Below are 24,620 nucleotides of genomic sequence, written 5' to 3' on the forward strand. Positions count from 1 at the left end.
ATGTGTAGCCTTCCCTTGATAACCTAGCAGATAAGAAGGTAGATCCAAACTCTCTCAGGGTGAACTTTAGATGAATCAATGAGCCTTGGATACTCTTCATGATGGATACTAGCTCAAAGATCATTTAAGAGAAAAGGGTTACCATACCTGGGCAGGTATTAGCCGGATTTTCTTCTATCTCCCTTAGATAAGAGATACATTTTCATTGTATGTTTTGTTCTTGCCTTACAGGCCACATTGGTCTCTTCTAGACAGTAATGTAGTCTTTGTTTCTTTGTCTCATTGAATACTCTATCGATCACAAATTATAACAACCAAAAATTTACAGAAAGGTTTCCCCTTCCAACGTTTTAGCACAACGAATGTTTTTAGGAGCAGAGCGGGAAAATGGAGAGCTTAGTTGTGGAGTCTAATTAAATGCAGCAATTCATTGAAAGCCTTTCCTTTACTCGTACATTTGATATGAACCCCTAAGGCTGTCAAGAGTATTGGAAGAGGAGATGCAAAGTCCTGATGTCTTGGAGGACATTGCAGATTAATAACAGAGCCACAATGATTTGGGTCCTTATCATAATAGAGGTGAAAGAACTTGCTGGTTTTCAACCTTGCAAACTGTTGGCTTGTGCACCACATCCACTACCAGGAGCTTTTCAGAATACTGGCTGCCATCACATTAAAGAATTATAGTATCTTTTTTTTCTGAAAAAAAAAAAAGAATTATGGTTGGCAATTTATTCCTCCTTTAATGGTTTTGATGAAAAGTTGAGAGTCCTCTATACAGTTTGTCATGCACAAGTAATATTGAGATTTCTTTTGACGTTACATCAGTTTGATCGTTTAGTGTCAATGCTGTGATAATTGTTTCAAGTCTTCTAGCTTCTGAACAGGTACAATATGTCTTGGCAGACAAGACTGGCACTCTGACCCAGAACGTGATGTCCTTTGTGCAATGCTCCATCAGTGGCGTTGTGTATGGAAACTTGCCAAAAGACGGCTTTTCTGGAGAGTCCAATACAGGCTCTTGTATACATACTGTTTGCGAGGATCAATACCTGATTGAAGAACTTCATAAAACGGATTCATTTCCTGGTTCACAGAGTCAAAAGTGCAAGGATTTTTTTGTCCATCTTGCGGTGTGCCATACTGTCATACCAACATATTCAGAGGAAGGAGAGACAGGAGAAATTAGATATCAATCTTCTTCTCCAGATGAAGAAGCTCTAGTTCAAGTAAGTTAGACTGAAGCTTGTACTCATTACTGGACTGTAGTTTGAGTTGTTCATAAATCTGGATTTGAGATGTGGTGTAATGCATAGGGAGCAGCACTGTGTGGCTTCCAACTTACCAGACGTGCTGCAGATGAGCTTACAATAGAATGCCAGGTGCAATCATAGTGCTTGAACAGAAATATTGTGTCTTCTTCTGCTTGAAAGGCGAGTTAGGGAGAAAAGTCTGTAGAAGTATAATTTGTAGTTCCACTTTTGTTGCATAAATAGACTAGACTTATCAGGTTGCGTCTTTATGCCTTCCTTGTAACAACTAGGATTTTTCTTTGTCAACTTACCTTTTTTATCTATAGTGTGTGTTTAGGGTCATTATACAGCGTTCCAAACCATCTTGGCTGTTTTGGAGTTTAGTAGTGAAAGGAAGAGGATGAGCATAATCTGCAAGAGCTCCGACGGAAGGTATATTAAGTAGTTACTGTTGTTCATTTCTTTTTTTCGTCTTTACTTCTACGCAAAACAGTTTGCAACACTGATTTGTAGCAGAGCCTGGCAACGTTTGAAGGTCCTTGTAGAGACCATAGTAGACTTCACTCATGGAAAAGATAATCGCTAGTTTTAAGAATTTTTTACCACCATTATTGTTTAGTTTCATGAGTCCTCGCTGAGATCCTTCTGTACAAAATGGATCAAAATGATATTCAAATGGTGGAGGAACTAAGAATGGACAATGTTTGGGCAATGGCAACTTTTTGTAGAGGTGCGCTTCATAGATAGAGAGGGGGAGAGAGAACAACACCAGGTTGACCCCAAAGATTGGCACCCTTTTTGGTAATACATATTGTTCCAGCTCGAGTGAACTATGACGTTTGGACCATTGCCAGAATAGAGGTTGATTAGGAGATGCACCAAAGGGTCCTTGCCAGCTGAGGCTCCTTCTAGGGCTCACTACCCGAGAGGAGACTCTGAGCAATGAGTTTCCCTAGCAATGCCCCTAAAAGGCAGGTGTATGAGCCCATGTCCACCTCACAACCTTGGCATTGACAGAGAAAGGTCGGAGCATTGCACCTCTATAGCTTGGCTTCTCTGATAGTTCGAACTCTCAACAAGTATACAAAAAAACACCTGCAATCTCAACTCACAGATTTGCAATTGTCTTATGAAAGGTTCCCAACCATAATGGCATAGTTAAACTTTTTACCAAAATCCACTATGGCAAAGGTATGTTGGTAGTCAATACTACAAGAATTGACCACAACAGTTCCATAGACTTTTTCACATGCCCATCTACAAGTTGAAGTTTTATTTTGGTTTTCCTTATGGCAGGTTTTTCCCAAGATTCCTAAACCTTTTTTGTTGCTATGGAAATACCTGCTACACTGTCTAATATAGCCATGGATTTAACCCCAACCCTACAGGTAAAGTGGTGTTGCCCTCAACCCATGTGTTTCATGCTTTGGAAGAAAAATAACCTCAAGTTAGGGATGACTTCGGTCTCATGGGAGCACCTATCCACCCCTAAAAGAATGGGTGTGGCAACAGTTTTGGGTGTATGGACACATATGATAGCTAGGTGTTGGAGCCTTCTTCAAGAATGTGTGTTCATTCTTGTAGCGCGGAGAGTGTGTCGTGCTCTCTACAATGGGTGCTCCTCAGTGCAATGTGCGTGACATCTCACTCAAAACACACTGGAAACACAAGAAACAATAGATAACAACAAATCAACACAGAGACACAACAACAGATCAGAACATATGGACTCGACTAATTCAAAGGAACTGATACAGACTTTGGCGTGCCAGCACACTCAGCTCCAGCCCAGAACTCACGGGTACAATGGGGGTGTTGAGGCTCGGATGTGCAGGGATGGTGCAGACGTGTCGTGTGTATCTACTCACTGCTCTAGACGACGACGCCGGACCATAGATGAAGAAGATGATAATCATGATCCAACAACTACTACTCATATGTACAACCATAAAGAGCCACCAACGGCTCATAAATGTCAGCCATCTAAGTCTATCTCCAGACTGAGTGGAGGTGGTACGATGTCCACTAGACCACCATCCGTATCCCTGCCACGTGTCACTGCCCAGCCCAAAAAGTCCGTCCAGTGTGAACCAGACCAGATCAACCGTACTAACTGTGTGTCTTGTGAAAGTGACATTGTAGCCTGCTACAGGTTGCCCGCCACAAGAGCGCTCACCGTCTCGGTGAGAGGATCAATGAAACTAGAGAGAACAGTGAAACACAAGCAAAAAACGGAGTACATTGAAGAAAGTGATGTTTGGAGAAGATTTTGAGTTCCCAGGAAGAAGTACCAATGAAGCAATGTCGATATTTGCAAGATATGCTGAAGCAGTGATGACCCCGGCTCGATGAGGTAAGGAATGACCCAGCTCAATGAGGTAAGCTAACCAGAAGGTAGAAACAGAAGACTTCTAGATTAAGTAATCCCACAAAGCACCTGCTGAATTGCAGTTATATGTAGTTGGCTGGAGCTGAAGGAGTAGGTGGGGGAGGGGTGTTGTAGGCTGGTGGTTAGGCTAGATAGGGGCAAGAGGGGAGGGGATGGGGTGGGTAGTGGGGCGAGGCATAGGTAGGGGGCGAGGGGTGGGTAGGGAGAGGGTAGGGGGGTGAGGCTAGGTGGGTAGGGGTAGGTAGGGGGAAACGATAGGGGTGGGGGGTGTGTAGGGGGGACGAGGGGGAGGGACTAGGGGCGAGGGGTGGGTGGGGGGGGGGGGGGGGACGAATTGGGTAGGGGGCCAGTTGTGAGGGAGACTAGTTGGGGAAGGGGTAGGGCGAGTTGGTGAGGGGAGGGGCGAGTGGGGGAGGGGGTAGGGCGAGTTGGTGAAGGGAGAGGCGAGTTGGAAGAGAGGGGGAACGAACTGTGGAGGGGGTAGGGCGAGTAGGGGGGAGGGGACCAATTTGAAAAATGGGGACGAGTTGGTGAGGGGGCGAATTTGAAAGAGGGGACGAGTTGGGTAAGGGCGAGGAGGGAGGGAGGAGTAGTGAGGGGAGATGGCACTCAAGCAGAGAGATATCATAATCACGGAATTCACCAAGCTGGAAATCAACATTGTTTTTGTGGTATCCCGTCTTGAGGAAGCTTTGTGAAGGGAGTGCGCTAGACACATATTAGAGTTTTGTTGTTTTCGGAGACGCAGACACCGATGGGGCTGATGTTGAAGGGGGGATTTCTTTCCACTTCTATGATTCTTCATAGGCTTTCCAAATTCAAAGGCTTCCACCAAGGGCGCATCAGGAGTAGCTTCTCTGACCTTCAACCTTGAGCTGGCTCAGGTAGCTCACTACGTTTAGTTACTGTGGAAAGTTGGAAACATTGGAAGAGGGTGTAACTTCAGGCAAACAGTGAATAGAGACTCCATAACAGGGCATAGATTTGGTAGCATCCAACCACTCCAATAGATCCTCGTTTGACCCGTTAGGTGGAGTAGGTTGTTCCAATTCAAGGCTGGTTGCTAGGGACAAAGAACTATGTTGCACGACGGGATTCATGCCTGCTTCTAGGCGAATTGGTTGCATCAGGGAGCCAGGAGTATGTATACACATGGCATCATTGCCCCGATCATGAAGTGCTTTAGTGTGTCACAGCCATGGTCAACCCATGAGCAAGGGAAATCTGCCCTCAACCTAGGGGAGATGAACCACAACAAAATCCAAGTTAAAAGTAAAGTCTTGTACATGTAGAGGCACATTGTCCACTATGCCCACTGGGTATACTGTCCACTGGTCGGCCAATGTAACTGTGAAGGGAGCAGGGCGAGTAGGCTGTAGACCCAGAGCTAACATAGTGAACTCGGGCATCAGGTTGATGCCAGATCCACTATCACTCCTGGGAATTGCCGACCCAAAACGGACACTGTCAGGCGAGGGCTTCTATAATCTGTGAGGGGAGCAGCGGGATTGGATATTATATAGGACTCTGATGGTCGCACTGGGAGGTGCCCGCCACTAGGACATGCTCCGGGGTAAAGTGACTAAATAACAATAAGGGTGTCACTTCGAAAACTCGCATCTAGCCGTAGCATGTCATAGAGGGACACTTGTTGGAAGGTGTTCTTCAAGACCATCTCTGCTGTAAGCTTTTCTTGTTCTAGCAGTGGTTTCTCTGGTCCCTTTATCTTTTGTAGATCGGAAACTGCTTCCAAGAAAGCTTTATGAATATTGGAGAGCAAAGATTTGGATTCTTTCTTGGCATTGGGGGATGGCTTGTCCACAGCTGAAGGCACGGTACCCATTGTTGTGAGAATGTGTGGGGGAGTTGAACTTGCTGGAATGCTAAGACCGAAAGCGGCCTCTGGGTCTGAGTGAGGACACCCGATGGCTCCTCTACCAACTGCAGCTTATTTTGAGGGGTAACCACGTGGGTAGAAGGTGGCGGCTGAGGAACGGTGCTAACTGCTATCAGATTGATCATTGAGTTTGGGAAAGGTAAACTCATTCTGGCTTTGACTTGGGTTCGAAGCCGTGGATGCACGAAGTTTAGGGCAATCCTTCGTTTCAAGGCAATGACGGCAGGGAGGGGACCCTTCGGCCAGAGGGCCTTTGCTTTAGTAATGACCATATTTTCCGCATGTGTAGCACAAAATGGGCCGATTCAATGGGCGAGTCGAAGGGCGAGGTAGTCCGTGCTCCTGGTGCATGGAGTTGGAGGTAGAGGCATAGAAGCTTTGAGGTGATGAGAGAGCATGGGTATGATAAAATCTCTGAGACCGAAAATTACTTTACATACCTTGCATAATCAGGGCTGTCAATAAAGGTGGCATATGGTGTGGATGGCCACAAGAAGAAACCATGTTGGATGCAGGTGCTGGCCCTTGTTGAAGAGTAGGACCAAGACTTTGTTGTATTTGTCGCAATCCCTTGAGGTAGTAACAGTCCTTGTCATCATGTCCAGACTTTTCACAGAAGTGGCAGTAAACTCGAGGGGGGCATTCAGGTGGAGGGTGTGAAACCGGCCCGTAGGGCGGTAGGCGTTGGCTTTCACCCGAAATTCTTTACTTTAGACACACACACACAGCACTTTGCAAAGAAAACCTGCGACACGAGTTAACACTTGAGTACACACACGGCTCGGAAGCTAGAATGCTCCGAGCAGACGCCGACAACCTGTAGGCCCCAAAATTGGCGCCCCTTTCGGTATTTCTTTATTCTTTAGGAGGGTAAATTACAAGGTAAGGTCCTGGGAATCCTTCACGTGTATCCACCTAGATACCATTTGATTTGGCCAAATTTCGGCAGCATAACAGCCCCAAAACTTGCGCGAAACCAATTCCCCTACTGGAACTCGCTTGCACTGTCATATACCCTCTGATTCCTGTCCAAAAACAGTAAATTCAGCACGCTGTATTTACTGGTTTTTGCCCTGTTTTCAGCCCCAAACAGTCCCCTAACTGTCCTTTGCCAGTGGGGCACGATTCCCAATGATCCTGGCGTCCGTACGGCTGAAAAACAGTGAAATTATAGCGCATACACAGCGCTGATTTTGCGCCTGTACGGTGAGGTTATGACCCTCACCAGTGCCTGCTTTGGAGCAGCAGTTAGCTACCCCTGTTCTTGCTCAAGGAGGCTCTTGCCTCAGCACAAAAGCATGAACCCACACAACTGTACATCAGTCAAATGAGTAGCCCTCTTGTGGGGCATCACATAACTGCACGTAGGGGAGAGAGAGAGCAGTGTGTAGTGTGCAGGGCATCACTCCTAGCACCACACTGTACATGAGAGGGAAAGGAAGCACTCCATAGCTCTTAACCTGTGACAGGTTGCAAATGAGGCCTCTCCCAGCTTAAAAATCAGTGCCCATTTTTCTGCAAGAGGAAAGTTCACGAAAATGTGACGCTTGGCGCATTTTCAAGCATTTTCCCGTTTCGGGTTTGCCGCTTAAAAATATCCCAACCGACGCGTCAGTTGACTTCGCGGCAGAGTTATATAATGTTCCCCTAGTCATACCGGAGGTAATGACGCGAACACATTTCACGACCCAAAATAGCAGTTCCCTAAATTTTAGGAGATGCTTCCGTTGGGCTCCCACTGGTCTTCTGACCATCTATCCTCATTGGGACCGCATCCAAAAATGCAATGTGGCCCAACTGTCGGATACTTTTTGTTGGTAGTCCCACCTTGACTTTACGCCTTAATTGAGTTCACTTCCTAGTATCCACCAACTTGCTAAGTGCGACGGGGGGACCTATATGATCTTGCTCTGAGCCTAGACATCCTCTTACCATACGAATTCCAGTGCCGACCACTTCCCGTCTGCGGGTGAATCTAGCGTTCACATTGGCCATACAATGTCCGACCGTTTGCTACTTCAAAAAGAGGGTCTCAAAACAAATAAAATAAACCCCATTGGAAAGAAACCAATAATCAAGGTTAGCAGTTGCCACATCTCTGTGACATGGTTAATAACTGCCACGTCCTCGTGACATACCCCCCTCTTGAAATCGCAAACGTCCTCGATTACATACCATAAATACACGCCATTGATGATCTTGTGCTATTAACACTCTTTTATCATCGCATGTATCCGCAAGAAAGGTCGTAACATACATAGATACAAATGACTTAATGAGGCCTTCATACTTTTGCCATTTCCATCTATGGCACTGAATTCATATGTACATTTGATGTACTAGCTCTATCATTACCCCTCCTTTGCACACGTTGGGTTGGGGCATAAGTAGGCTGTAACCCAAAGTTTCAAGGTAAAGCTGCAATACATTTGGTGACTCTGACAGTTCATGCTCTTCCATCCACTTTGCATCCATAGGCAGATAGTTCTTGAACTTCACCAAATAGCGTCTTGCAACTTGTCCTTTAACTTTTCTGTCCTTATTTGCCAAAACTTGCTCAGGTACGAGGATCTCATCAAGTTCCTCAACTTGTGGCTGATCCTCAACTGGCATATCTTCTGGCACATCACCCACGAAGGGTCTTAGAAGACTCACGTGAAACGCATTATGAATCTTCCACGCATCAGGCAATTTCAGCCTGTAAGCCACATCGCTGATCTTGTTAAGCACTTGAAAAGGCCCATAGTAATGCATGCTGAGCTTAGGAAACAGCCGTTCCTTGCCCTTCATCTTCTTTAACCTTGCCTTCTCGAACCTTAAGAGAACCCAATCACCAGGTGATAGTAGCAATTCACGACGGTGACGATCAGCAGCCTTTTTCTGTTTTGCCTGAGTCTTCTCCAAGGCAACTTTAATCTTCTTATACATCTCATCCATGTTCTCAACATATCGATCTGCCTCAAAGATCTTGTCCTTTGTGTGCAAAATGGGAAGAACCTTTTTGCCGCCTTCAACAATTTCAAAAGGTGCTTAGCCAGTAGACGAATGCACCGTATTATTGTACGCATACTCAAGCATAGGCAAATACTGTTCCCACTTGCCCTTATTATCTGACACATAGCATTTCCGCAGATCTAAGACAGTAGAATTGGCCTCTTCTGACTGTCCATCAGTTTGTGGATGAAATGAAGACGAGAACTTGAGCGTAGCACCCATGTTCTCAAACAATCCTCTCCATAACAAACTGGTCATGCGAGGATCACGATCACTGATAATCGATTGTGGCATACCATGGTACTTAAACACATTGTACATGAACAAGCGTGCCATCTGATCAGATTTTATCTTCTTCCTGACAGGGATAAAATGGGCCTTCTTGCTGAACCTGCAGATAATGGTCCATATACCATCATTCCCTGTTGGTGTCCTTGGAAGATCAAAGATACAGTCCATAGCAATGCTTTCCCATGGCTTATCCGGAATCGGCAGTGGTTGTAACAACCCTGGTGCCTTTTGCCTATCAAACTTGACCTTTTGGCAAACTATGCATGCTCGCACAAAGGCATCCACATCTCTCCTCAAGGTTGGCCAATAGAAGAACGTCTCTACCGCTTTAACTGTTGCATCAATGCCACAATGCCCTGCATACGGTGGGACATGACTCTCTGCCATGACCTTATGTCGCAGTGGTCTAGTGACACAAAGTCTGCCATGCATCATCATAAAACCATCTCTGAGGAGGTAGTGCTCGTGATGTTGCCCCTCTTGTAACTGTTCAAAGATCCTTGCAAAATCTTCATCAGCAGTATACTGTTCCTTCATGTCATCTAACTCATGATGATAAGGAATTGACACAGCTGAAATTTGTGGCTTTCTTGATAACGCATCAGCCACAACATTCTTCTTGCCTTCCACATGCATAATCTGGAAGTGGAACATGGAAAGAATGTTTGCCCATCGCATATGCTTTTCGGATAACTTTGACTGTGTCAAGAAGTATCGCAAGGTCTGATGATCTGTTTGGACAACAAAATCAGCACCTAAGAGGTAGTGCTTCCAGCTAGAAAGCGCATGAATCACGGCCAAGAGCTCTTTCTCATAGACTTGCATAGTCCTCTCTGGCCCTTGCAAAATTCGGCTTTCATAGGCTACTACCCGTCCATCTTGCATTAGCACTGCTCCGATGCTACTGCCACACGCGTCACACTGGACCACAAATGACTTCCTGAGATCTAGCAAAACAATAACTAGATCTGAAGTCAACTTTTCCTTTAAGAGACTAAAAGCTGAAATCTCTTTTTGGGTCCATCTGAAAGTGATCTCTTTCTTTTGCAATGCGTGAAGAGGCGATGCTATCTCTGCAAAATTTCTGATAAACCTTCTATAATAGGAACACAATCCCAAGAAGCTTCTGACATCGTGCACAGTCTTCAAGTCTGGCCATGTCTTGATAGCTTCGACCTTTGCGGGATCCATTCTAACACCATCCTTTGAGACTATGTGGCCCAGAAAGTGGATCTCTTCGAGGAAGAATTCACTTTTCTTAGGATTGACAAGTAACCTGTGACTGCGCAGCTCTTCGAACACAATGGTCAAGTGACGCCTATGCTCCTCTTCATTCTTCGAATACACAATCATGTCATCGAAGAATGTTCCAACAAATTGTTGATGCGAGCGGAATATCCGGTCCATCATTCTGTTGAACGTGGCAGGAGCATTTGTTAGCCCAAACGGCATCACTAGAAACTCATAAAGACCAAATGTCGTTCTAAACGCAGTCTTGTGCACATCCTCTGGGCTTATACGAATCTGATGGTACCCACTCTTAAGGTCTATCTTGCTGAAAATTGCAGCACCCTCTAAACGATCGAGAATATCATCAATGCGAGGAATAGGAAACCTATTCTTGATGGTATTCTTATTCAACGCACGGTAATCAATACACATGCGCCATGAGCCATCCTTCTTCTGCACTAGGAGCACTGGGGAGCAAAAGGGTGAAGAACTAGGCTGAATCAGCCCCTTCTCTAATAACTCCTTAACCTGGCCCATAATCTCTTTCTGCTGCGCCGCACTACCCCTGTAGGGAGGTCTATTTGGTGGGCTACATCCTGGCACCAAATCTATCCAATGATCCTCAGGTCTCTCTGGCGGCAATTGCGACGGTAATGAATCAGAAAAACAGTCACTAAACTTTTGCAAAAATGCTGACCTTTCTTTATCTAACACAGATAAATTTGACTGATCACTATCTGAGACATCACGTGCAAAAATCAGGTACACAGAAAGATGATTCTTTATTACAGAAGTGATAGCAGAAGCAGATACAATAGGGACTGACTCTCCTTTAAGCTTTACATCCAAGATGTGAGTTTTGCCCCTATGCTGTACAGTGATCTTTTTGTTGTAGGCATCCAAGACTCCATGCACTCGGAACATCCACGGGATCCCCAACAAGGCGTCACAACCTTCCAGCGGCATGATGTAAAACTCTTCAGTGTCCACATACGACTGAATATGCAGACGCAGTTTTCCAATGATGGGAGTAACACACTCTGAGTGGCCAGGACATGCCAACCCTGCCTCTGCGGTGTACCCCATCTCTTCAGCTCTGATGCCCAGCTTCATAGCTAACTCTGGTGAGATAAAGTTGGCTTTGGCACCTGGATCAAAGAAGATGAGTGCCGTCTGATCCCTAACTTTACCCCATGCCCTGCATAACTCATTGGCATCTGTGCTGGGCCTGTCACCCACCATGTCTGGCACTAAACCTGCCGTGGGTTTAGGCTTCTTGCCTTTTTGATCTTCTTTATCCTCTGAGTCAGCTGGCCTTTTCCTTTGTGGACAATTGATAGAAATATGACGAGGCTGCTCACATATAAAGCATTTGTTCTCAGCCATTAGGACCTTCTTTTCCTCGAGCGACTTGCGCACAAAAGGCTTCCTTTTTTGTTTCTTTGCCTGCGCTCCAGAAGTCCCAGCTGAATCCTTGTCTTTGGTGGCCTATTCTGACCCCTGTGACGCATCAGGAGCCATTTTCACAAAGGGATTCTTTGCTGAATTTTTCTTTTGCTGCCCTCCTTTATCACTGCTCAGAAATCCACTGTCCTCTCCTTTCAACAGGGCAAGACCAGTGTTCGCAACTTCCATAAGCTGAGTAAGGGTAGCCACTCTGTTCTTTGTACAGTAATCGCGAAGCCCTTTAGGCAGCCCACAACAATACTTCTCTATCTGCTCTGTCAATGGCACAAATCTGTAGGAGGTCACTGAGAGTAATGCTTTACAAAACCTCCTATTGTACTCCAGCAAGCTCTTGCACGAAGCTGCCGTAAGCATGTGCCAATCTGTCAGGACATGGGCTTCAAATTCATTTGATAGCCAACCAGATGCAAACATTTGCTTGAAGTAAACCCAAGTGGCGGGTGCCTGTCCTTGCATTAACAATGTCGTCCACCATGTAAGCGCATTGTCCTTTAAGAAAGTGACAGCTTTCCTAACCTTCGAGGCCTCTGTAAAATTCCCTCCCGCATAAGATGTATCAAACTGCTGGAGGAAAGTGAGGGCCTTTGTCTTATCCTCGAAACCACTGAAGGTACTGAACTTTACCGCTGCACCACCTTCTTTGTAAACCTTCGGCTTCTCTAGTGTCCCCAAGTTGTCATACGGAATGATCTGCAACATGGGCACTGTACTAGGCATGATCGGCACGTGTTGGCCATTCACATTTTGCGTCAGAGGTGCGATATCTGGCTGCTGTCCAGAAAAACCAGCCATGCCAAAATGACCCTGTGGCACCCCAAACTGGCCCTGGTTGCCGTGGAAACCTTGCTGCATGCCGATAGTACCATACATGGGGTTTGGCATGATGCCTTGCATACCCCCGAACACTGTTCCTGGCATGTACGGCTGACTTCCAGACGCATAACCAGCCATACTTTGGAACACTGATCCACCCCCGAAATACCCAGGATGTACCGTGGGTGGTGGAAAAACTGAGTGCATAGCCTGGTATCCAGCTCCCTGCCCATTCAAGACAGCATGCTGGCTCTGAAAGGTGGCGGGCTGAACTGGCATAACCTGTGGAATAGGCGTTCTAGCCACCTGTTCAAGCACGGGAGGAACCTGCTTTGGAGCCCCCGACTCCGCAACATGCGAGTGTTCCCTTTCCTCCTGCGCCTCATGAAGTACCTGGGCTTGAGCTTCAACAAGCTCCGTACGCGGTGTAGGTTGCCTATTTTGCTGTTGCACTGGTGGCGCTTGCCAGAATTCCATAAACCTCGCATTCTGCACCAGCTGCGAAAAGACATTCACCGCGGCAACTAACTGAGTCTTAAACGCATCATTCTCAAGTTGCCGTGTCATAAAGCCCTGTACTACTGGAGGGACATTCACGTTGACAGGAGGTACAGACTGACGTGGCCGTGAGCTCTCGCCAATCTCAAAAACCATAGGAATCTCCTGTCTGTCCTTTGGAGAGGAACCCTCTTCCATAATTCCCTTCCCCTTGTCGGCCATAGTGTAATCCCCGCGTTCTTGCACTGTGTGTCTTTACCCTGAACAATCCAGGCTCACTCTTTGAGGAAAAAGTGATTGATATCCCGGCAATGGAACCATGAAACCGGCCCGTAGGGCGGTAGGCGTTGGCTTTCACCTGAAATTCTTTACTTTAGACACACACACACAGCACTTTGCAAAGAAAACCTGCGACGGGAGTTAACACTTGAGTACACACACGGCTCGGAAGCTAGAATGCTCCGAGCAGACGTCGACAACCTGTAGGCCCCAAAATTGGCGTCCCTTTTGGTATTTCTTTATTCTTTAGGAGGGTAAATTACAAGGTAAGGTCCTGGGAATCCTTCACGTGTATCCACCTAGATACCATTTGATTTGGCCAAATTTCGGCAGCATAACAGCCCCAAAACTTGCGCGAAACCAATTCCCCTGTTGGAACTCGCTTGCACTGTCGTATACCCTCTGATTCCTGTCCAAAAACAGTAAATTCGGCACGCTGTATTTACTGGTTTTTGCCCTGTTTTCAGCCCCAAACAGTCCCCTAACTGTCCTTTGCCAATGGGGCACGATTCCCAATGATCCTGGCGTCCGTACGGCTGAAAAACAGTGAATTTACAGCGCATACACAGCGCTGATTTTGCACCTGTACGGTGAGGTTATGACCCTCACCAGTGCCTGCTTTGGAGCAGCAGTTAGCTACCCCTGTTCCTGCTCAAGGAGGCTCTTGCCTCAGCACAAAAGCATGAACCCACACAACTGTACATCAGTCAAATGAGTAGCCCTCTTGTGGGGCATCACATAACTGCACGTAGGGGAGAGAGAGAGCAGTGTGTAGTGTGCAGGGCATCACTCCTAGCACCACACTGTACATGAGAGGGAAAAGAAGCACTCCATAGCTCTTAACCTGTGACAGGTTGCAAATGAGGCCTCTCCCAGCTTAAAAATCAGCGCCCATTTTTCTGCAAGAGGAAAGTTCACGAAAATGTGACACTTGGCGCATTTTCAAGCATTTTCCCGTTTCGGGTTTGCCGCTTAAAAATATCCCAACCGACGCGTCAGTTGACGTCGCGGCAGAGTTATATAATGTTCCCCTAGTCATACCGGAGGTAATGACGCGAACACATTTCACGGCCCAAAATAGCAGTTCCCTAAATTTTAGGAGATGCTTCCGTTGGGCTCCCACTGGTCTTCTGACCATCTATCCTCATTGGGACCGCATCCAAAAATGCAAGGTGGCCCAACTGTCGGATACTTTTTGTTGGTAGTCCCACCTTGACTTTACGCCTTAATTGAGTTCACTTCCTAGTATCCACCAACTTGCTAAGTGCGACGGGGGGACCTATATGATCTTGCTCTGAGCCTAGACATCCTCTTACCATACGAATTCCAGTGCCGACCACTTCCCGTCTGCGGGTGAATCTACCGTTCACATTGGCCATACAATGTCCGACCGTTTGCTACTTCAAAAAGAGGGTCTCAAAACAAATAAAATAAACCCCATTGGAAAGAAACCAACAATCAAGGTTTGCAGTTGCCACATCTCTGTGACATGGTTAATAACTGCCACGTCCTCGTGACAGGGTGCCTTGGAGAGCGGCATGAGCTACACCAAACCATAGCCTTAGTCTCCTGCTGAGACTTGAGCTCTTCTAGCTCGCCCTTGATCTGTTCCAATGCCTCGTGATGTGGACGCTTCTCCTGTCTAAGAGAGAAGGACCTCTCCTCTTGAAGAGCTCGCTGTAACTTTAGGGCTTTCGGTTCCCTACGTAAATAAGTTAAAGAATCAGAAGGACTTTCCAAAAACATTGAGGGGATCTCTTCCTGAGGAGAGTTGGTGAACAGCTTCCTAGCTCCCTCTATCCTAGTAGCAGCCGCGACAAACTCCTCCAGAGTGGCATCAAGTCGGAGACTCTCTCGGAGCTTTTGCTAGGAAGTTTTGGGAAGAGCCTTCTCCACTCACTTCTTAACCATAAATTCCCCTGGTTGCTGAGGAAGCTTGGCAACCAGAGACTTGGTTTTAGTCATGAGTTCTGCAAAAGTCTCCTATGGCTGGAGCACCATGTTGGCCAACTCATCCAAAACCTTTTCCTGGAAGTCACCTGGCCTAAATGTTACACAGAACTGTTTCTTAAAGCTGCCCGAGTAGAAAAGTGATTCTCTGCAAACTGACTATACCACTTGTCTGCTAAACCATGCAATGTTGATGGAAACAACACCAAATAAGAATCTTCTCTATTAAGACCGCGACCTCTAGAGAGAGATACAAACATCCTTGCATGGTCGTTGCATCTTCTAAGGAGAGTCCCTTGAAAGTAGGAAACTTGATGTTTACCTTGGCCAAAACACTGGTCAACGCCTCCATGGCCACTTGCTCAGGAGCCCATTGCTCAATAGCTTGCTCTAACAAAATGGGAGAGAGCTTTACTAGGGAAGGTGACCTGGAAGATGTAGAACCGGATGGAGGAATGGATAATGCCGTATGTGGAGGTATGGGTGATGACGTTGGTGGACTTCTACTAGGTACCAAGGGTTGACGTCTTGTGTTGTAGTGCTTCAGAGGACTCAGTACTACGCTTTGACACTCTAATGACCGCCTTGTATGTGTCATGCAGTGACCATAAATCCAACCAAGCTTTGGGCAAGAAGACTTTTAACTGCTGAACATAGGTCTAGACTCTACTAGACCAGGGCAAGTGACTAGACCATCTGGTTGGACCAAGGACGAGGAAGGACTAGACCAGGACGAGAGCTGAGCTTGGTTGGACCAGGGTGAGAGAGGACCAAACCAACAGGGCAAGAGACTAGGTCAGCTAGAGTAGGCTGTCTATGGTGAAACTGGACCAGACTAGCAGGCTGCATTGGCCAGGCAAAGTAGGCGAGGCTAGGTAAAACCCAGCTAGCTCCTCGATTTGTACCTCAACAGAGAGTGAGAGTTCAGTTGAGGTCCCATCGGGCGTGCAAAAAATGAGAGCACCTATAGCGCGGATAGTGTGTCGTGCTCTCTACAGTGGGTGCTCCTCAGTGCAATGCACGTGACATCTCACTCAAAACAGACTAGAAACACAGGAAACAATAGATAAAAGCAAATCGACACAGAGACAGAACAACAAACCTGAACATATGGACGCGACTATCTCAAAGGAACCGAAACAGACTCTGGCATGGCACCACATTGAGCTCCAGCCCAGAACTCATTGGTACAATGGGGGTGTCGAGGCTCAGATGTGCAGGGATGGTGCAGACGTGTTGTGTGTATCTACACACTGCTCTAGACGACGACACCGGACTATAGATGAAGAAGATGATAATCATGACCCAACAACTACTACTCATATGTACCACAATAAAGAGCCACCAATGGCTCATAAATGTCAGCCATCTAAGTCTATCTCCAGACTGAGTGGAGGTGGTGACCTGGCCACGATGTCCACTAGACCACCATCCATATCCCTTCCATGTGTCATTGCCCAACCCAGAGAGTCCGTCCAGTGTGGACCAGACCAGATCAACTGTACTAATTGTGTGTCTTGTGAAAGTGACACTGTAGCCTGCTACAATTCCCATGCACCCATGGGTTTCTAATTGTTGAGTATTTCATATGCCCAACAATTCTCCCACATGGTAAGACTTTGATAGAGGCACCATGGTAGCATATTGTAAATGCAAATCAGCCATTCAAGTATAAGCAGTCGTCTTTGCTCATGCGCTTGGCGTTTGCATGGCAAGAGGTATTGAAGTTTTCTCATTAGAAGCCACCCTTTTTTAGAGAAGCAACAAATTCTCTATACTCTGAGGTGCCTTCCACCTCTACAATTATTACTTGGCTTGGCAAAGAGCACCTTCTGCGACATTTCTACCATATGGCAAGGCTTGGCATTGTTTACCTCTTAGATATGGTGTTTCCGCAATGCAGCTAGCTTCTCTCTTTTCGTAGAGTGTGGCATTGATATTGTATCCTTGGTGGATATCGAGGTATTTCGGAGAGACTTTGTGTTTTGTTTGCCTTTATTCTTTTCATGCGCTTCTTGCCTTACTCGTCAATCGGCCTTGTGATGATTGGAAAGTCAAAGGAAAAAAGCCCATTACTGCCAGTTTTGCAAATTATGTCACTCTCTTATTGGACAAAAGCATTGATTGGTTGACAAGGCCAACAAGGCTTGGTGGATGAAGATATGTTCTGCTTGGTGAAGAGATGTATTGTTTCGAGGCTGGCATACGCAACTTCCTTATAAGGGAAAGCTATCTCTTTGACGGGCTATGATGGGAGGGCTTGCTTTGGGAGTGAGTTTGTGCTGTCATCATCTTTCTAATGGCAACCGACATCACTTCATTATTTGTCCTCTTGCCAATAAAATATGGGCCTTTGTTTCATCCATCTGGTTTCATGTTGCTGGTGAATTTTTTTTTCCTCGTGACTGGGTTTTTGGAAAGTGCTCTCATGCATGGTATCCTTCATATATTCAGTTCCTTTATGATTTGCTTCATTACTGGGACCAGGCGGAGTGTCTTTGTTTTGATGGTGCAAGTGGTTTTCAACAAGATGTATTCCGGTTGAGAGATATTTTACTTTGGAGTGTTTCTTTGCCCACCATTGCTGGGGTCATTTTTGTGGCAAATGCACGGGTCTGGAAGGTTGGCATCTTGGTGGTGACATTCATTGCTTGATCGTCTAGCATGGCTGCTTTGCCATCTTGGTTATGGGCTTTTCATGTTAGTGTCTAATATTGGACTTCTAGCCTTTGTACATAGTTCTTTGATGGGTTGTTTGCCCATATACATTCCTTTTAGGTAATCAATATGATTACAGAGTTTTTTAAAAAAGAGAAAGAGGAAAAAAGAAAAAAAGAAAAAGAGAGCATATATTGATACCTAAGCTCTATGCCGGTGACGTCATAGTGCTTAATCAATACTGTGCATGATGAACCTAAAGGTTGTACTGTCTTGTGGATGACTGCTTTTTTTCTGGATTCTAGACATATGTATTGAGTGTATGGTTTATGCTGAATTTGTTTCCGAAACGTTACGTCATTAATAATTGTCTTGTATGTGGAAAGCACCAGCCGTGTTCGAGCACAATCTGGTGAGGAACCTGAGTCAAATAAATACAGCTGCTCATTGGGCAGACCATCTGAGTAATACATTACCAAATGTCATAAAAAAGAATGATTTATGAGTGTCTTTTAGGAGCACTTTGTCTCACATCAAAAAGCACAAACAAGTGAAGCACATAAGTTTGGGTTTTGAGGTACCATGTCTTTTCAGTTTCCCTCGCTGAAGGTTCATTGCTGCATCACATCAAGAACTCTTGCACTTTACTTTATTTGAAAGTGTTTGTTACTTATCTTATCCGATTATCGATGTTAATATTATTTGACACAGAATAAAATTATACTGCAAGGGTGCTGACACTGCTATTTTAAAAAGACTGGCAAAAGATCAAGGAGGTATTGCAGAAATCAGTGTGAAACACATGGAAGAATTTGCACATGCTGGTTTTCGTACTCTTTGCATAGCTGAACGCGAGGTAGGATTTTACTTTGCTAGCATAACAAGTTTTTCACAATGGAATTTGAGATTTAAAGTCAGTAAGTGAATGAGGGTCATTGTTCCAAATGCACCAGTGCTGATTCCTTATACAAATTTGGAGAAAATTGCACTGAGAGATAGTAGTACCATATTTTCTAAAGAACTGCAGACAGTAATACCATATTTTCTAAGCACTCTTGGTATAAACATTGGACACGATCACTCGGTCCCTAACTCCTAATTCTATTAGATGGAATCTCACAAGATTCCTTGTAGCTCAATGTAAGGTGCAGCGGAAGTGAATGTTGAACTTAGCTCAAGATGAGTGCTCCGAACTGTGCTCAAGGGTTCCTTTTACTTATGGAAGGGAGAGCCTTCCGTTCCTTTAATGAGAGAGTGGAGATGATCACAAACAAAGTGAATGACACTCTAAATGAAGGTGCTGAGATTGAGAGAGAGAGAGAGAGAGAGAGAGAGAGAGAGAGAGAGTAGAATATGACACCAGAATGTTTTCAAACCCTCCTCCAAGGGCCCCACTCTCTATGGCGAGAGAGGTCTATGCTATTGATTGCACAAATCTGGTACAATGGTCTAGATGCAATGGACTTGCCGACGATGTCGACGACAATGATGAGGGCGACGAGACGGGCTGAAAACTGAAAACGCTAGGGGCTGAAATCTGCAAATCTGCAAATCTGCTGAATTCTGACACTGTCGGCGAGGACGGCAATGGCGACGACGCGACGACGATGCGTTGAAAACACAGATGCTGAAATCTGCGAACAGCGGGCTGAAACTCAAAACATTGGCTGATCTGACCGCGCGGCTAGGATCTACTGCGGAAAGGTGAGATCTGCGAGGTTTGGGGCTGTGCTTGCGGAAGTGCTGGAATCTGGAAATGCTGATGCAATGGCTGATCTGACGCCAAGAAACTGCAAAACGCTAGGGGCAATCTGCAGTTGCAAAAACGCTGCACAAAAAACTCTAGGCCTGATGTGGTACTGCTGATTGAAAATGCTGGTCACTCTATAGCAAAATGCCAAGGCTGATCCGCAACAGAAAACGTGGTTGGTCTTGATGGCTGAAAACGTTGGGGAGCTCCGCCGGTCTTGCTGAGAAGGTGCACTGCCATATACGTGATCTCTGCTGCCTCTTCTGCCAGAAAGTGCTAGCGCTAGTTTCCTTATATATTAACTTACCCAATTTTCCCTACCCAATTTCCCAACAAAGTCACTTATTAATAATAAGTGAAAAATGGCCAAAATAGGGAAAATGTATTTTGTGCACTGTAAAATGCTCATGATGGCTACTAATTGTCATGCTAATGATCATGCTGTGTACCAAAGGATATGCAACTATTCTAAGTGCCTGGACATGCACGGCCTGCGCACAGGCTCACAAAGGTGCCAGGACACTTCCTAAGCTGACGTGAATCCTGGACCTGAAGTAGCTTGTCCACATGCACATAGCGTTAGGGTGCACTTGACATCCCCTCCTTTTTAAATTGAGGTACTGGTACCGAACTGTATGGCGTCGAGGGAGATCGCCAACAATGTCTAGAATCTTGGGAAGGATTCTTCCCCGGCCCACTCTGATGCGTGAGTCGTGCGATGCTTGAACTTCATAAAGGTTTGCAATGCTTGTTTCTTTGGGCCGTGCCGAAAGCGACACAAAGGGATCTGTGGCTGCTTCAATGCTCCAACTTCGGCTATGGACGTAGGTCCACCTTCTGCAAGAATCTCCGAGGAGGAAAATTCCTAAAACTATTCCCAACATAAAATCATAATCATACCCATTCTATGTAGAGTAACGGGAAAATGACTATTGCTCCTAAAAGACTATGCATGCAATGTAGATGAACAAAGTGACGGAGTGCCTAACCGTTCACTAAACACACGCAAAAAATGGGGTCCAAACTTGACTTTTTGATCTAAATCTATCAACTGTGGCAAATCACAATGGAAATGCCGATGCTTGATGGTCAATCTTTCTTGTGCTCTTTCTAAGACTGTGCCATGCCAAGGAAGAGACATCAAATGTGAATTCCTTGAATGTAAACTTTTCTTCTTTTCAAGTGTAATCCACATACATCCGTGCTCATTTATGAGTGAATCATGTGCATCGTACAATATGGCATGCCTGCGGAAAGGAACGGTGACAAAAATACAAGAAACCGTCACGAATGAAACACTCGAACAATGCGTGCTGACTAATCATGCGAACACACAATACTTCCTGAGTGATTTCTTTGGACGTCGACTCGAGAGCCAAGATCGATTCTGCGTGATTGATCGTATCTGCAATGAGGTTAGCGTCACTAGAAAAAGCATCAACTAAACCATCATCCTCGTGAACAATCACATCTTTATTATGCGCAAATCATCATCCTTGTGAATAATCACATCTATATCATGCAAAACATTTGTCTTGTGCTTTGAAGAAGAAAAGACGGAGAGAGTCTCCTTCTCCTATTTCTTTTCAAGCTTCGCGTGCACATTAGAAATGAGAGGTGAAGAATGAATAACTTCCTCCCCACGAATGACAATGGGAGAGTCACTTTTGGCAATGAAAGTGAGAGTATTGTCTGCCACTCAATGAGAGGGTTATGCTCACGTAACCATCGAATGCCGAGAATCATATCACATCCTTAAAGAGGAGACACTACAAATTTTCTGCGGAAGGACGCTTGTTGAACAATGAATAACACATCAAGGCACTTTCGTGTAATGAGAGAGTCCATACCAGGAGCGAAGCCCGACACCTCGAGAGGAGATGTCTTGCTAACCTCCAAGTGGCATCTTTCGACAAGAGAGTCACCAATCACATCATGCATAGTACCAGAATCAAACAAGACCACCATGGGTTGACCATCACATGAACATAACACTTCATGAGAGATTCATCAATGAGAGGATCATGAGAAACTTGGGACACACTAGTGTTCTCATTTATGGCATTAACAGAGGATGTGGGTTCTGTGGGTTCTTTAGATTCGTTAGATTCAATCTTAGGACATGTTTTCTTTATATGACCCTTGATGTGACAATGATAACATCGACCTTCTTAAGAATAAATGACTTGTTCTTTTGCCATGATGTATCCTCCTATGATTCCTTGCGCAACTTTTTCATCTAGGGTGAGCTTTGGTTTAGCAAGTGTGTTAGCTTTACCCTTAATTTCATTTAGTGAGTTCTTTTCCGAAGGATTAGAGGAAGATTGGCTAGAAGAGTTACCGTTCTTAGCATGCTTACCATTCTGAGGGTTCTGAGGAGTCTGAGAGGTACTTTAAGAAGACTTGTTCTCCTTAGGCTTTCCCTTATTTTGCTTCATTTCCTGTACGAGAGCAATCGCTACCGCTTTGTTGAGATCGATTGGATCCAGTACCTCAACATCATACTTGATATACTCGTCTAATCCATAAAGCAATGCCTCCTTGCGCTCATCATCCGATTTGCACAATTGGGTGCCGAGCTGCAAAACACGATTAGAGAAAGACATAACTGGCATACCATTTTGCTTGAGACTGTGCCAAGCGTCTTTCAACCGTGCTAGGTATTGGGGTGGCATAAACCGTGCCTTGAGCTTGTCTTGGAAGTCGGCCCAATTGAAGGAAATGGGCGCGCCTTCTTGAACTTCCTCTAGGTGCGCGGTCAACTGTGCCTCTTGCCATGCATGGTACCAATTAATGGCATCACCGGCAAGGTACATGACTGCCGTCAAAACCTTGCTATTTCTTGTCTTCTTAGTTGTTGCAAAGTAAGCATTAAATTGATGCAACCAAGAATGATTAATAGTAGCATCCATCGTACCGTCATACTTACCGAACGTCAACTTCTCAGTGACGGGGTTGTTGGAGTCTGAATCTCTGCTTGTGCTACTTGATGAACTACCAACATCTTTGAGCGGCTCGGACTTCAAATTGAGTACTTGTAGGACCAATTGTTGCATGCGTTGGTCTCTCTGCGCCTCACGCTCTTACTCCAAGGCCGCCCGTCTGTCTTCGGCCGCCAAGCGCGCTTGCTCACGCTCACGCTCCAAGGCTACCCTTCTGTCTTCGGCCGCCAAGCACGCTTGCTTACGCTCACGCTCCAAGGCTAACCATCTTTCTTTGTGCTCGCAACCCAATTCTGCCTTTCTTTCTTTGCGCTCGCGATCCAATTTTGCCTTTCTTTCTTCGCGCTCGCAATCCAAGATTGCTTTTCTTTCCTCCTCCGCCAAGCGCGCTTGCTCACGCTCGCGATCCAAGGTTGACTTTCTTTTTTCGCGCTTGCGCTCCACGGCGGCGCGTTGGGCTTCTTGTTGTAACATCATGTCCATCATCGTCTTGACCACAACCTCCATAGGATTTGGTGCAACCCTTGGCGTAGATGGGAAGGGGGGAGGGTCGGAAAAACCTCCTGGTGGGGAAAATTCTTCTTCGCCACCTCCATGCTCGTCACCTTCATGCAAAGTATCCATTCCGCTTCGAGTGATGACCATACACGGAGTTCTTGGTACTTAAGTCCACGAGGAACTTGGGTTCTTGAGTCCTTGAGTTCTTGAGGTTCTTGAGGTATTTCTTTAGCTTGGAATCTGTGTTAGAGAAGGATCTTCTCTTACGCGAGCTCTACTCTTCCCTACGGACGCACCCCTTAGCGGCCTTGTGCTCACACCAGGGTTGCTTTTTCCCACCTCACGTCGATTGGTTGGCCGCTAAGTGCACGGTCCGCTCTTAATGAGTGAAAAGAGGAACAAGGGGAGGCCGGACAAGCCCTTCTTTCTTGGGTTAAGTGTCACTCTTCAAAAACACGAGTAGGAATCGACACGCCCAAGTGGACTTGGGTTACGTGCGACGCAACAAGCAAAAACAATTATGTGGTTCTTTCCATGAGTGATACAGAAACACTGCCAAAGCTCTGATACCAATGTAAGGTGCAGCGGAAGTGAATGAACTTTGCTCAAGATGAGTGCTCCGAACTGTGCTCAAGGGTTCCTTTTACTTACTGAAGGGAGAGCCTTCCGCTCCTTTAATGAGAGAGTGCAAATGATCACAAACAAAGTGAATGAGACTGTGAATGAAGGTGTTGGGACTGAGAGAGAGAGAGAAATGAAATGAAATGTTATATTAACGTCTTCAAAAGGCCAAAGTGACCTATGAGACCATAAAGTTACAATGCAGTGTCTCTGATACAAAGTCAGAGAGAGAGAGAGAGAGAGAGAGAGAGAGAGAGAGAGAGAGAGAGAGAGAGAGTGTAGAATACGACACCAAAATGTTGTCAAACCCTCCTCCAAGGGCCCACTCTCTATGGCGAGAGAGGTCTATGCTATTGATTGCACAAATCTGATACAATGGTCTAGATGCAATGAACTTGCCGACGATGTCGACGACAATGATGAGGGCAACGAGACGGGCTGAAAACTGAAAACGCTAGGGGCTGAAATCTGCAAATTTGCTATCTGCTGATTTCTGACACTGTGTCGGCCAGGACGGCGATGGCGACGACGCGACAACGATGTGCTGAAAACGCAGATGCTGAAATCTGCGAACAGCGGGTTGAAATTGAAAAGGCTGGCTGGTCTGACCACCCGGCGAGGATCTGCTGCGGAAAGGTGAGATCTACGAAGTTTGGGGCTGTACTTACGGAGTCTAAGTGTTGGAATCTGGAAACGCTGATGCAATGGCTGATCTGATGCCAAGAAACTGCAAAACGCCAGGGGCAATTTGCAATTGCAAAAACGCTAGGAGTATTGCTCCAAAAACGCTAGGCCTCATGTGGTACTGCTGACTGAAAATGCTGGTCACTCTGTAGCAAAACGCCAAGGCTGATCTGCAACAGAAAATGCTGGTTGGTCTTGATGGTTGAAAACATTGGGGAGTTCCGCCGGTCTTGCTAAGAAGGTGCACTACTAGATTCGGGATCTCTGCTGCCTCTTCTGGCAGAAAGTGCTAGCGCTAGTTTCCTTATTTATTAACTTAGCCAATTTGCCCTACCCAGTTTCCCAACAAAGTCACTTATTAATAATAAGTGAAAAATGGCTAAAATAGGGAAAATGGGTTCTGTGC

At 45.8% G+C, this 24,620-nt stretch overlaps 1 protein-coding gene across 5 annotated transcripts in view; it reads left to right on the forward strand.

The window, feature by feature from the left end:
* Nucleotides 1-24,620, forward strand: part of LOC147437829 (uncharacterized) — a 226,120-nt gene that overhangs the window by 139,138 nt on the left and 62,362 nt on the right. For all 5 annotated transcript variants that reach the window (XM_086487273.1, XM_086487274.1, XM_086487275.1 and 2 more), the window contains 4 exons: nt 888-1,229; nt 1,317-1,382; nt 1,591-1,685; nt 18,431-18,575. In XM_086487273.1, the coding sequence (XP_086343399.1) occupies nt 888-1,229; nt 1,317-1,382; nt 1,591-1,685; nt 18,431-18,575 (648 nt within the window). The remainder of the gene's footprint in view (nt 1-887; nt 1,230-1,316; nt 1,383-1,590; nt 1,686-18,430; nt 18,576-24,620) is intronic.

The sequence above is a fragment of the Adiantum capillus-veneris genome, chromosome 17, assembly GCF_014529385.1.
Source record: "Adiantum capillus-veneris isolate H3 chromosome 17, ASM1452938v2, whole genome shotgun sequence".
NCBI lineage: Eukaryota > Viridiplantae > Streptophyta > Polypodiopsida > Polypodiales > Pteridaceae > Adiantum > Adiantum capillus-veneris.